The sequence below is a fragment of the Thunnus albacares genome, chromosome 4 (genome assembly GCF_914725855.1).
Source record: "Thunnus albacares chromosome 4, fThuAlb1.1, whole genome shotgun sequence".
NCBI lineage: Eukaryota > Metazoa > Chordata > Actinopteri > Scombriformes > Scombridae > Thunnus > Thunnus albacares.
The window spans coordinates 11,728,790-11,743,336 of record NC_058109.1 but is presented as its reverse complement, the minus strand read 5'-3'; the positions used below and the strand labels follow the sequence as shown (position 1 = coordinate 11,743,336).

Here is a 14,547-nt window from a genome sequence, read left to right as displayed (position 1 = left end):
TCTGTGGAGACCAAACCATCTGCTGCAGGACTCCTTGTTCTTCTTGTCGCTTAGTTTCTTTATGACTCTAGCTGTATGTTTGGGGACATCGTCATGCAGCAGAATAAATTTAAAGACTGATCAGATGCATCCCTGATGGTATTGCATGCTGGATAATGTGCTTGTCCTCATAAACTCAGTTTAGATATTTACATATGCTGACAGACAGCAGATGTAGTTGCTCAGTGTGTCATCTTGAGTGTCACATAACAAAATTTAGTTTTTTGCATATGCACTGGTGGTGCAGCACTGTGTTGCTACTTTGCACGTCTGCCATATCTTGTTGTCGAGCCTGCACAGAGCCTACGTGTTCAGGAAACTCACCAACCACAAAATTTACATAAGTGAAACTGCTGCTCTTTGACACCTTTACAAGAAACAATCCTGCGATTCACACACACTTGAAAGGCAGGAAACAGAAACCAGTCAAACATCTCAATAAAAGCACCCGATATTTTTTTATTATGGTTAACAGTGTGACATAAACTATATTATTCTATAATTCACATCTTATTGGCACACCAACAAAATTTACATCCACAATAATTCACACAAAATGCAAACTAGCTTACTGTTACAGTTCACACATGCTCCAGAAGAGCTCAGGACGTCGAGTTACTCGTGACCTTTTAGATGAATTTAGAGATTTACAGAGTGGCAGTTTATCATCAGACCTTTCCTAACCCTTTGGGTTGATATCATATCTACATTTCCTCTATTGTGCTTTAAAGTATAAATACTTGAAAGTGGTGGCAGGGAACAAGCACAGTATTTATGAACATCTTCAAATCACAAGGAATAGATAAGTAGGAGAGTAGCTGAGAGGCTTGACTGTGTGACTAAATAGGCACATAATGGAAATGTATTCTGCAGTCAGGCTAGTCCTCAAAACATTTAAGCACACAAAGTATGATTGGCATTAGGCCTATAAATGACATAAAAAGAGCAAGAGAGGGCACAGAATAAATAATGTTAACGGCAGATGCATAAAATAGGTGTCCATATTTACAGAAATACTCCTCAGTTACAACATTCCTGTGTCTAAGAAGGCTTCATGTACTGTGTTGTAGCCTCTGGAGCGCCAGCAGTGTAACAAAAGGACGTTAAAAACAGAGGAATGTCACAGAGTTGTGCCAAAAGCAGAAGCATGTGTTATGGAAAAGATCAGAAATAAATTAGTGTTTCAGTGCTGGTGGAGTCGAGGGGAAGGTGTGACGATGACAATCCAGCGTATCGTGTTGAATGTGGCCCGTGGGATTTGTTGTACTTCTTTCTCTTTTTGTGCTATTCAGTGAACCTCCCCAACAGATCAGTCTGGACTATGAGAAATGGCTTTGAAATGTAACTTTGGTGTTTCCCTTCTTATTAAGACGGGTTGATTATGAAGGGTTCAGTGAGCTTGTAGTGGGCCTGCTGGTCAGGGTGGCAGTGGGGGAGGTCATCTCACCACCTACTATATAACCTCCCTGTTGTTCCTGATGGCACAACACAGGACCATACTGAAGATCATTCCGATGATCTGAAACACACACATTGTAAGACATGTTAAAACATCTATGGAGACTGACAGAGGAATGATTATGTTGGGTTTATGAGGTGTAAACTTAATATATTTTGTGAATTCTTACCATTACTCCTGCAATACCAATCCCAGTGTATCCAATGATGTGCAGCCTTTCATTAAAGAAGTCTGTTATTGCAGTCAGACAGTCCTAAAACAAATAAAACAACAGCACAGCATTCATATTGATAATTACAGGTACACAACCCTGCTGTGAGTTATTTTACATCACTGACACTTGTGTTAATTAACACTAAATTGCAGCACATCTTGTAATTTTAAAATGAACCTTTACTGCCACCATGTGGGTGTAAAGTGTTGCAGCAGGCAGGTTTACCTGAGTGTCCTCTGGAGCTTCTGTACACAGAGGAGCAGAACTTTCTGGTGTCGAACCTCCACAGCAGTTCAGCTGTAAATGTAAACCAAAACACACAGATGACATTACCTGTAGCCAACACACGAAGGAGGCAACTAAACACAAGCCCAGTTTTACTCACAGTTCTGTGATAAACGAATGCTATCGCAGTGACATTCGCATCAGAGACGTCAGTGATGGAGCTGCTATAAAACTTTTGGACTTCCTCAACGATCTGTTATTGATAAGACATAAAACAAAAAAAATGGTTACTTAAGTGAGTTTTTGTAAATCGAGTAGATTGCTTTTTGATTCATCAAAAAAATATAAATAACTCAAGTGCTGCACCTGTTCCTTGTTTATGAATCCAAACACGCCAGCGGCAATCTCTGCACCGAAGATGATCAGGAGGCAGGCGAAGAACTGCAAAACAGGAAAAAGTCTTATTAAGTGTTTATTAAAGTATTTGTGAACTACTGTAACTCCTCCTGTGGGCAATCATAAGTGATAATGGAATGACAATATAGTAAAACACAGTTATAATAATATAAAATATGTCTTCATAGACGAGATTATAATTGTTGACAAATAACTTGAAAACAGCAGTTTACAAAACAATTTCACCAAAACAATTGTTTTTTCAATGACCTAATCATTTCCTAGGAAGTTTCCTGGAAATAAATATATTGAGTTTTGGTACTAATTACAGAAAAATAGAATATCCCTGAAATAAAAACTTTACTTTAAACACAAGAAAATATTAATTCATTATTAATTTATAACTGTAAACATTATTCTCCATATTTGTTGAGTTGTCTGCTTCTCTACAAACAAATTTAACATTTTTGCATGTTCAGCTGACCTGCTCTCCACTGACTAAAAGATTCTTGGTTACACTAGAAAATAATTGGAAGTGTGAACAGTATTTCTCCAATAATGAGCAAAAAAATTACATAATTCTTTCCACGAAACATCTTGGAAATGTATTTTTTTTTTCAGAAATTACAGGCCTGTGAAAAAGACTTATAGGTAAGAATTCATATTTGTACTTAATTTATCTTTAAAATGCCACTAAACGAACATCAAAATACAACACTGCAGTGCACAAATAATGTCCCGAGAGGAGACACAGCACCTTTGAACACCTCAACTCACCGATGCAAGTAGACACTGAGACTCACGTACAGCCCCGAAACAACCAAAGAACCCGACGATCATCATTAACCCTCCTGCACCGAGAAGGATGTACACAGCTGTGGAGAGAGAGCAAGAGAGAGAGAAACAGAAACGGATAGATTAGCACTAGGAAATGCTGCTAAATGGGAAAACACTAGAATCTAATTATAGTGTTTCTCTCTCTCTGTCACATGACTGCAGTTCAGCGCTTCAACTGAGGATGGCAGCATGATCCAAGTGCTTTCAGCTCTTTGTTGAAGCAGAATTTAATAAAAGGACTGTTGTTGTGTTTCACTACCAGCAGAAACGTGTAGGTGGAAAATCCTTTATAGTAGCCTAAAACCTCTGAACCGCTTCCCACCATTCAGTCTGATTATCAGCGTGCCGCTTTAGTGCAGCCGCTTGTGAATTGAAGCTTTGAGTGGAGATGAAAGACGTCTGAAATTCAACAAATTTCTGACATAACTTGGTACAGCTACAAACGCTTTTTGTTTGTTTGGCTTATTGCAATAATATTTAATCCGTCAAATTAGAAATTGGTGTGTGAGCTGCATCTGTAATGTAGTGGCCACTGTGTCTGAGTTAAAAATAACACAAAGACACATAAATCTCTTCAAAAGTATTGATTCTGAGATGGCTCAGGGATTGTTGAGACAGTCTAATATGTGAAACCACTGATAATAAATACCTGCAGTAGCCATCTCTGTCAGAGCGTTAAACAAAACACTGCACAGCTGCAAATAGCTGCAATTCCTCCCCATCTACACCTGTTTGAGTCTATGAGAAACAAGGCCTTCAGCTTACTTTTTTGATACATTGGTGTTATCTCCAGTTACTCAGACTTTATGCATTCATGGTCCTGCAGGGTAAAGCAGTAAAACAGATGCCATCTGTCTGGTAAAAAGCCAAATCAAATTTTCAGGGCTCTGATTCCTGCAGAATCTGACTACAACCCTCAACCTCCCGGCTCCCTACAAGCGAGTATGTCGTCACCTCCCCTGCTCCCAGCCCTCGCTACCGAGCCCTCTACACTGTAACTATACACCAGCCCCCGTCCCCGAGGTCCATGCTAAGGGCCTAATCAGTGACATAGACAGCAACCACTGCAGCAATTTAATTAATCCACAAGGGAGGGGATGCAAGCTGTTGTTTTCCTGCTGTTGAACAAAAGGGGAGGTAAAGACAGGGCCATCCACGGCGAATAGACCGCGGGGCTGCAGGGAACTGGAAGTGAGGGATGCACTGCTTCAAATAGTGTCTGGGTTAGCAATGGAAAATGTAATGAGCCAAGACAGCTTCTACTGTGTATACAAAATGTCTACACTGAACTGAGCCCAGCAGTGATGTTTTTACTGCAGCACTTCCTCTGAGTGGAACCTGGAGGAGTATACTTCCTCCTTGTTAAAACTGGTAGCAGGTATCAGTTTGAAATACAAATGTTAGTTTCTGTCTGTAACTTTTGCACGTGCGCACATTACGGCTGTTTACCCGCTGGTGCACGGGGCAACAAAGGTGACAGGATGGAAAGTGAATCACCCACAGGGAATGCCGCCACTTTGCCTTGTTATGGTATCACTCTGTTTAGTCTCTCTGCTCTAGGTGCATGTAAGCGGCCACGGTTCTGCTCAGGCACCTCCTCACGGTATTTACTTTGTTGCTATGGTTCCACTGTGATCGATCTTCATGCGGGATCTTCCAGATATGTAGATAAACGGACAACTATGAGACTGTTGCTGCCAAAAAAAGGCTGCTCATGGCTACATCAGCTGATGTGCAGGAAATATTCAGAATCAGATCTTTTATTTAAGTATATGTAGAGATAAAAAAAAATACCTGCATTCAAAATTTTACTTAAGTTAAAGTACAGAAGTATTACCAGCAAAATGTACTTCTCATTATGTAGCGTGTCAACTTTCAGTGTTTTATTACAAGTTATTGAATTATTATTATTGATGCATTAATGAGTAAAAAGCATTTTAATGTTGTAGCTGGAAAGATTTATGTAATTGTATGTATGATTTGTATTTAAATCTTAGAAGGAATAGTTTGACATTTTCAGAAATCTGCTTATTTGCTTTCTTGCTGTGAGTTAGATGAGAATATTGCTATTACGCTCATGTCTGTACAGTAAATACGAAGCTACAGTTAGCTTAGCTTAGTACAAAGACAGGAAACAGATGGAAACAGCTAGCCTGGCTCTGTCCAAAGGTAACAACACCTTCCTACAGGCACCTCTAAAGATCACTAAAGATAACTACTTCCATGCCAGCAGAGGTCACCTCCTGAAAGTCTTGTTGTCGTCCCTGCTGTGAGGTTGCCGGGCAACCAGCCGAGACTTCAGGAAGTGACGGCAAAGAAACAGTCCCATAAACGTAGTGGGAGTGAAAAGTGCAATATTTGCTTCCGAAATGTAGCGGAGTAGATGAAAAAAGTAAGAAATACACAACTGAAGTGCTATAAAGTACAATAAGGTCCAGTACTTGAGTAAACGTACACATTAAAAATATGTGTGACAGAGGTTGACGTTAACAGAGGAGCTGCACAATATTTGCATGTCAAATTAAACTAAACTAAATTAAATGTATCACACCTGCGGCAGTTTGCATGAACAGATAACTGTGAGAACATAAGTATATTTTAGCTGCATAATACTTCTCTCCTACTGTGTATGACGGCATTAATGTCCTGCATATGTTCTGTTTTGTATTTCCTGTAACATTTACATTTCTCTCCCACTTGACAAACAGATCTTATTCTTCATCAGACTTTTACCTCATTTGAAAGGCTCAAAAATAACTCTTAGACTTCCCCTGTGATCTCTCTCTGCCTTTCTCCTCATATTTCCACAAGCTACTGTATCTTTTTTTTTTTTTTTTGTCAGCGTCTTCAGGAAAAACTCCTGTCACCTGCCCCACCCAGCCTGCTCCTTCTCTCCTGAGGGAGGCAGCCAGTTCCATGAAAGCATAGCAGAGAGCTGATGAAGTGAAGTCACCATTTTAGGTCATGGTCTAAACGGGAGTAACAAGAATAGGCTTCATTCTAATCATCTGCGCCCACAGAGAGAGAGAGAGCGAGATCGAGCGAGAGAGGGCCTATTGTAGGGAGTACTACAACACTACTGAACACTGAAGGGTGTTTGTCTCGTCTATTGTACGTTTTAATTGTCTTCTGTGTGTTTTATTGGGATCTTTGCAATCAACTCTTTCAATATTGATCAAAAGCCACCTTAGCCCAAAGTGCTGCAAACTAATAAGATGCTGTAAATTCAGAGACGGAGCTGTTCATTAATCAGATAATGGCTCTATTTGTCAATGTGTCACCGCTTGGGCATGTCTGATTGATCGATTTGTGTTATTCCAGGGAAATGAAGATCAAATCAATGTTTTTTAAACACAAGCAATTCTCTCTATAACCCCAGCACTAACACTAATGGTGCCTTTCGATAATCAATTGACATGTCCTCTTTCACCGTGTAGCACCACAGATCACGTGCGGAGCGAGGGGGCGGGATCTGCGGTTTTAAAATGGAAAACTTCTGCCCCTAGGCAGACTTGATAATTGAGGGTATAAGTGATGAGTAAAACCTCTCGGAAACGTGAGCTTCCATCCTGCTTTGTGCAAAAGGAGCAATGAAACATCACAGTGCATCGAGGGTAAAATGTGCCTGTTAACCGTTCATCAGCTCTCGTTCACACCTGCGGCCCCTGAGCGGGTCTGCAGTAAGATGGCGGAGGGGAATCCTCCCGGGAAGTTAACAAGGGCTTGTAAAATGACTATTAAATCATAAAACCTGACGTCAGCGGGCGTGAAGTCTGCCGCTGGCCTGTGTACACTGAAAAGGAGACTGATTAAAGGACAGATAATTTGTTTTACACTCAAATTAGTTTTATTTTACCCCTGAAAGTGAAATAATTCTTTGAGACTGATTTATCATCGTCATCACACTTTTCACACTTTACACTTGTTATATCAAACTGTCTTTTTAGCATTTATAAGAAGAGTTCAACATTTTATAAGTGGTTTATAAGACACTATAATGTAGTTATAAGCTCATATAAAGACATTCTATGAAGACTTTTATATTATTACAACTGTATTTTACTATATAGCCTCCACATGTAGATGCCCACAGGAGGAGTTATACTTATTTACAAGTACATTAATAAACACTTATATCTTATATTACTATATAAGTATATTGTACTTATACAGTACAACTACAATATAGTGTGTGGCCATTTATTAAATGTTTATGTACGGCCTCTGAATGCTAAATAGGGGGACTTTTAAAGTAAAGTGTTTCCAGATGTTGAACTGTTGTTTAAAGCTGCAACAATGAGTTGATTGACAGAAAATTAATCTGCAACCATTTTGATACTTGATTAATTATGTTGAATATTTTTTTAAGAAAAAAATGACCAAATTCTCTGGTTCCAGCCTCTTAAATATGAATATTTTCTGGTTCCTTTAAACCTCTATGATGGTAAACTGAATATCTTTGGGTTGTGGACTTTTGGTTGGGATAAAACTAGACATTTGAGGACATCACCTTGCGCTTTAGAAAACAGTGATTGGCATTTTCTGCCTTTTACTGACATTTTACGGACCAAACGATTAATCGAGAAAATAATGGACAGATTTATCAATAATGAAAATAATCGTTAGTTATCTGGCAAACAAAATTCACACTGACTTGCTTCCTCCACATATCATTAGTTGCATTAACATAGTCACAAAAAATTATCACAAAAAAATAAATAGCTACACTCAACTCAGTTATCTTGAGTCATATTTCATGTTCTGTAGATGTAAGTGAGGTGTTGCAGAAACGGTTACTTACCTATGAAGAAGGTGTCGGGGGCTTTGTCACCTGTCAAGAGCTCCACCGTTTGTGGGTCAAACCTGAGCCAAAGTCCCACAGCCAGCACCAACAAGCCTGACAGCTGAGGAACGATCAACATAAAATCATGTCAGAACACATCTAGAGGATAATAATAATAATGTTAGAATAACAATACACACATTACTTGACATGTGTTCCCTGTTTTTAGGCTTTAAATAGTGTCTTTAGCGATAAAATCTCTCATGTTTTGGTGCGTTTTCTCAGAAATCACTTCTCAGCCTGTCATGTTTTTTTTTCTTCTGTTGATTAAGATTCTGCAGGTGGCGCTCTTCTCCTCTCTTTGTCTCATCAGTAAAGTGGCTATTGATGCTCACTGCCTGGCTTTCTTCTGTTCATTCTAAACAAACTGCTGCCAGAAATGTTAATGCATTCACCTCTTGAGCGTCTAAAGGTTTTTTAAAGAATCCAACAGTGTTAGATTTGTTCAGACTCTCAAATGGATCATAGACTGGAAGACTGACTGCCAAAAGAACATTTGTTTCCATTAAATTAAGTCAGCTATTCTCTCTGTATAAGACAAGGATCCAAGTCATTTTTAGTGGAAATACCGTATGTTGAAGTGTAACCTAAGTTAAAAACAAGATGTGAAGTGTGATGTGCTTCATGAGTTCATTGAAAGGATCATTGCTCCCTAGATGAACTTGACCAGAAATAGACCATCGATTGAAACCGAAGTGTCACCATGAGAAAGTTAATCCTCCCGACCTTCTAGACCTACCTAAAGAGCATTATTTGGTTTAAACCGTTAGCGTTATATTTAATTAAGAGACAGATGAGGGCTTTTAATACTAAATGTGTACAGATTTACTAAAGAATAATTTGTCTTGTGACAATTTTAATATTGTGCAGAACAGAAGTTCAGTTTTTCAACATTTACAACACATCTAAAAGTGAAAAAACAATAAACAGGTTAGATGATGACAACTCATGTCTATCATCTTTATCTTATAGTGCCAGAGTCGTGAGCTCTGGTGATGAATTTGCAGGTGCTGGTGAAAAAAAACCCACTTTAAACTTTTAACTCTAAACTCAAAAAAAGCCTGAAATTCTTTGAACACATCTATAACAAAACCTGTTTAGTCTATGAAGCCTCTTCTTTCTACTCATCAAGCCCCAAGAAGGCAAGAATCTGCTGGCAGGAAACTACAGCGAAAGTAAAAAAATGACAGAACACTTTGAAACAGCAACTCGTGTTTCCATATGGCCCATCAAAGTATCATGTCTGAACGCCAGCATCACCATCAGCATCAGCATCAGTAGTCTATCTCCCATGGTGCATTTCAGCCACAGGCTGTGCCAGCCTCACAGTGCCTTGGTGATGTAACTCAACGTTGGCATTGGCTGCTTGTTGGCTCTGCACCCCAAAATGACAGCGTACTGTACGCCCCTTTTGGCTCGGACCACAACAGCTCTGCTTTCAGTCCCAAAACTCCTGAACAAAGAGGATGCTGTCTGTTTGGGTGACACTACTTTGGACACAAGTGATCGTCTTACAGAGCACCGATGAGCCAACGCAGCCGCTTAAACTCATATATACTGTATCATTTAGCAATAGAACATCAGTGCCCATCAGAGACAGTTACATGAGTCTGTAACAGCATCTAGAGCTGAAATAGTCAGTTAATCAATTACTCAATCAAAGGAAAATAACTCAACTATTTTGATTATTGATAAATCAGCAATTGCTGAAGTCATTTTTCATGGAAATATGCCAAATACTACACAACTTCTTGAGCGCTTTTCTTTGTCTTATTTGATAGTTTGATGTTAATATCTTTTGATTTGGGGCTGTTGGTCAAAAAGCAGTGATTTGAAGATTTCTCTTTGGACTTTTCACTATTTTCCAACATGTTAATGAAAATAATCTTTTTTTCTCCCTTTTTTTGTAGCCCAACCAACAATTTTTCATTTAACATGTTAAATTCAAAACTATGCGTGTATGCAGTAGCAGATCCTACAAACATAGGTGAAAGCATTAGCAAAGTAATTTGGCATATGCACATTTTTACCAAATGTTCACACCCTCGTCTGGACAAATAACAACAAGACCCGACATAACATCCATATAATGTCAGATGATGAAGTCTCCGCACAGCAAATCGAAAGTGATTCCACAGTTGCTTCTGCCGCCAGACGGAGTCACAAGCAATCTTATCTGGGCAACCCCTGATGTAGCATAACAGACGAAAACACAAACCTCCATGATGTACCTAAAACAGATTAACGCTGTCTGCAAAAAGGAAAAGAAAAACACCCTCAGACCTGCAGTAGGAAAGTCACAGCACAATGCCAAATCATGAGAGAGGATCTAAACAGGGTGGGTGTGTTGGAAAAGTTGCAACACACTGCAGGTCTGATGTGTGTGCTGCTGTATGATCACAATACACTAAATATTACATTAATCACATGAGTCTTCAAAGGTTCAATGGTTTAAAGGCTCCTTTGTGATGAACTATTAATTAATAAAAACATTTCATAGATAGAAGATGCTTTCAGCACTTTATAAATTACTTAATTGACTTGAATGAAAAGAAGAAGAGTGATAATACAATTCAGGATTTGTGTGAGAATTTGGAGAGACAGTAAAGAGTTAGAGTTGTGTGCACAGAGCAGGTGGATAGAGGCAGTCTGCACGATTACATTATCAGTCCCAACTCCAGGGAATATTGAAAGCAGGTTGATTAAAAACCCTGTCAAACAAAACCAAGAGACAGACTGTTTCTTCTATGTTTAACATGTAAACACTACAAGAACACTGACAGGTTCTCCATATGAAAACAAAGCTTGATAATCCTCCTCTGACAAAAAAACAACAACAAAAAATACAAATAAAGATGACCAGACTGTTCAGTAGATTTGGTTAAAATGACTGCATGTTTATTTGCTTGTGGAGCTTGACTTACCCAAAAGATGAAGTTGAAGACGAAAAGCAGATATTTCACGCATTTCATCCCTCCCTGCACTTTGCTCATGATGTCACCTGATTTGTCGATATCTCCGATCTGAAGCGCGATGCCCTCTGGATGCGAATATTCTGCAAATCCTCGCTTCTTCTTCTTCCAGCTGGACATCAAGCATGTAATGATGAGAGCTGCACCGCTACACAACCATCCATCCACATATGAAGACATGCGCACAAGCTGCACAAGCTGGCTGCACGCTGTCTCGCGCCGCCCATCGTTGTGTGTATGTTTCTATGTGTGCGTTTGCGTATATATGTATACGTGTGGTGTGTGTGTGTGTGTGTGTGTGTGTGTGTGTGCGTGTGTGTGTGTGTGTGTGTGTGTGCGTGTGTGCGTGCGTGTGTGTGTGTGTGTGTGTGTGTGTGTGTGTGTTTTTGGTATGTCATAGGCTACTTTTGGGGACAAATTTCAGACTTAGGACCAGTTAATTAGGGACGGCTTGTCCAATTTGGGACAAAAGTCGTGACCTCAATTGGGAAAAAGCTGATTTTTGGGTCAGAGGTTAAGGTTAGGGTTAAGGTTAGTTTCCAGGAAATTAATGCAAGTCTATGTAATGTCCCCAAAAGTGACCATGAGCTGATATGTGTGTGTGTGTGTTTGTGTGTGTGTGTGTGTGTGTGTGTGTGTGTGTGTGTGTGTGTGTGTGTGTGTGTGTGTGTGTGTGCCCCAAGGTGGGGTTCAGGGACGATCTGGGGCCCCTGAAGAAGCCTCTGGGAAGTCCCCTGAGAAACAGGTTAATTTCTGAGTGTGACATCCTGGAGGTGCGCACAGTGATAATAAGGACATATTTATAAAACGATTCCTGTCAAAGATTTTTTTTTTTTTTAAACGCCAAGTTACATCCTGTTTGATCACACTTTGTTCAAAAAACCTCCCTTGTAAAAATAAATGTGGCTGCAGATATGACAAACTATCAAATTATGTAACTATCTCTGTGGGTGGAAGATGTAAAACTGGTATATAAATCTGCCATCTGTTTGTTTCTCCCATTTCTTTGTGCTATGAGTAAATATAATGAAGTTGAACTGTTAGACTGACTCTCTTTGGGATTCACTGTAAGAGTGAACAGAACACTTTTACCCAAATTCACATCTTCTCAGCAGCCAGGGACATTTTGGCTTTCACTAAGTTGGAGAAGAGTTTATCAACTCAGTAATCTTTTCTCACAAAGCCACTTTTAATCTGCATATCGCCCTTCATCACACTTACTGGCATTAGTGTTTATTATGGAAACATGGAGTCTTGTGTACAGTCGCACCTGAAACACAGTGACCTGAGATTACGGGAAGTCCCTGACTTTTAAACAGTTAAAAGAAGTCGCCATGATTTTACACATACAGAGGTCATGAGCCTTCCTACCCTCCTACAGAAGAGTTTTGACCAGACACAAAAAATAGTCTGTAACGTGTTTTAACTATTTTATATTTATTTTACTTAATGTACTTTTAGTGTGTTTTCTTGCTGTTACTGTATTTTATAATAGATTTTTTCTTCTGTGCAGCGTCCTGAAAAGCACTCTATAAATAAAATTCATTATTATTATTATTTAGTTAACTGTTACATATTGTCTCTAGAATATATTTCACATCATGAAGATCTAAAGCTTTTAGATTTAGTCTCAAAAACTTTTACTGAATCCTACGGAGCCCACAAGTCCACAACAACGACATCTTTACATATTAGCCTCGTGGCTCTGGGGATGGCAGTGTTTCATTATATCTTTATTGTGATGTTCCTCTCTTTGCCTTTTTTTGTAAGAGGTTGCTTTGGTTTCCTGGCTCAGGAGCCAGTGGCTGGGATTTGAAAGGAAATCAGGAAATTACCTGCACCTGGGTAGTTTTGGCCACAGCCTATTTAGGCTGCTTCTTTGTTAACCTCTTGCTCTTTTCTTCCTCCCAGGCCTCCACCAGCCAGATGGATTAGGGTTTCGTTTTGTTTGCACACAACACATACTTTGCTCATCCACACATTGCATTCATTACTGACTTAGCTGACGAACATTATTGTGTTTTAAGTTGACAATAAATGCTATTTTAGAAGCTTTATTCATGTGTGATTCCCTTTTTTGTCGCTGCCACTGAGCCTGTTCGTGACACTATTGGATGGATTACCATGGAAGTTGATACAGATGTAAATAACATCCTCACAGATCTGTTCTTGTTATCATGTTTGGAACAAGGTAATAACTTGTGAGCACATTTGCACACATATCATACATAAGCATATATTTACATCCCACATCAGTGAGGTAATAATCATGTTATAGATCTTGTGCAAATGATTAATAACTGTGTGTACAAGATAAAAAATACAATTTTTAAGTACTTCAGGGGCTTTGCAGAATCTTTAGTCAGTTTTTTTTGGTTTGCCTAAAAGTAAATTGAAATATATATTGATATTGAAATATAAAATAATACAGTGTATATTCCAATAAAATCTAGCGAGAAATCAACCTTAAACTTTTAATTATAGCTCTCTGAATAGCAGAGTTGCAGCCTATTCTTTTTTTGTGAACCTCTGTATTCTTTTTGTGTCTGTGTTTATAAGTCCATTTTACTTTCCTATATTTGTTTCATGATTACTATAATTCAGACGTGTATACATGCATGTGTTGTGGTGTTGCGTTGGCACACTGACAGAAAGCCAGTACATGTGAATGAGGATCACATCAAGCAAGGAGCGTCACCAAAGCTCCTCTGTGTGTCTTCTCCGCAGGCCGGAGGGGGTCAGCCCGGGTTCACCCGCTCTCACATTCAAGCTTCTCATGTTTGTGCTGCCTTTGTTCGCTGCACTGATGTGGGAGGGAAACAGCGACACCGTGTTTGTCCGCCAGGGTATCAGCGAGGATCAGTCTGGGTGGATCATGAGACACATCACATCACTGCCTACTTCCTCTATTTTCAGATAACAACGAAAAACTGCAGAAATATGAAAGGATTCCTTTATGACAGTAGATAGATAGATAGATAGATAGATAGATAGATAGATAGATAGATAGATAGATAGAGAGATAGTATAAATTGAGGAGTTTAATCATGAGCTGAATTACAAATGATTAATAGCTTCCATGTAACAATGAATGCGGTCATTGAACTGAATCAATGTTAATCTAGTATCAGTTTTGTCATCCAATCCTGTCCTGAATTCAGAGCTGTAATTATCACAGTGGAAGTACACCCAAACTGAAACCATATCCTCAGTGTATAATGGAGTCAAAATCCCATTATCCTTCCACAGTTCCCCAGTCCCCCCCCCCCCCCCGTCAGTGCTTGATATGTAAATCTGGTGCAATAATGTAACCTGATCTCCATATGGTGCAACTGTGAGTCATCCTTATGATCCGAGACACATCATAGGTGAAGGGAGACAATGTGGTGATATGAGGACATGTTAATCAGATCAGAAGAACCATCAAAGTGGCAAAAGACATGTCGGGTTATGAAACATAGTGGTGGACTAACATGAAACACAGGAACTGTGAGTGAATTGTCTTTAGTGTCTGTACAGTTTGTATTAACATCTGAAAAACAGAAGCATATATTTGTATTTG

The 14,547-nt window shown here is 39.2% G+C and overlaps 2 protein-coding genes across 2 annotated transcripts in view; both read right to left on the bottom strand.

Annotated features, from left to right (window-relative positions):
- Positions 1-14,547, bottom strand: part of LOC122980554 (adenosine receptor A1-like) — a 719,840-nt gene that overhangs the window by 580,784 nt on the left and 124,509 nt on the right. The window lies entirely within an intron of this gene.
- On the bottom strand, positions 479-11,185 carry tspan2a (tetraspanin 2a). Its single transcript, XM_044348687.1, has 8 exons — positions 10,938-11,185; positions 7,972-8,074; positions 3,111-3,208; positions 2,304-2,378; positions 2,098-2,190; positions 1,938-2,009; positions 1,668-1,751; positions 479-1,558 (listed from the first exon to the last, which is right to left on the bottom strand). Exons 1-8 carry the CDS (start codon positions 11,163-11,165, stop codon positions 1,493-1,495), a joined length of 819 nt encoding a protein of 272 aa, XP_044204622.1. The 5' UTR covers positions 11,166-11,185; the 3' UTR covers positions 479-1,492.

Coding starts and splice junctions, on each gene's coding strand:
- tspan2a (XM_044348687.1), bottom strand. CDS start 11,165: ATGTCTTCATATGTGGATGGATGGTTGTGTAGCGGTGCAGCTCTCATC. Junction 3,209..7,971: donor CCCCGACACCTTCTTCATAG/GTAAGTAACCGT, acceptor CTCTCTCCACAG/CTGTGTACATCCTTCTCGGT. Junction 2,191..2,303: donor GATTCATAAACAAGGAACAG/GTGCAGCACTTG, acceptor TATCAATAACAG/ATCGTTGAGGAAGTCCAAAA.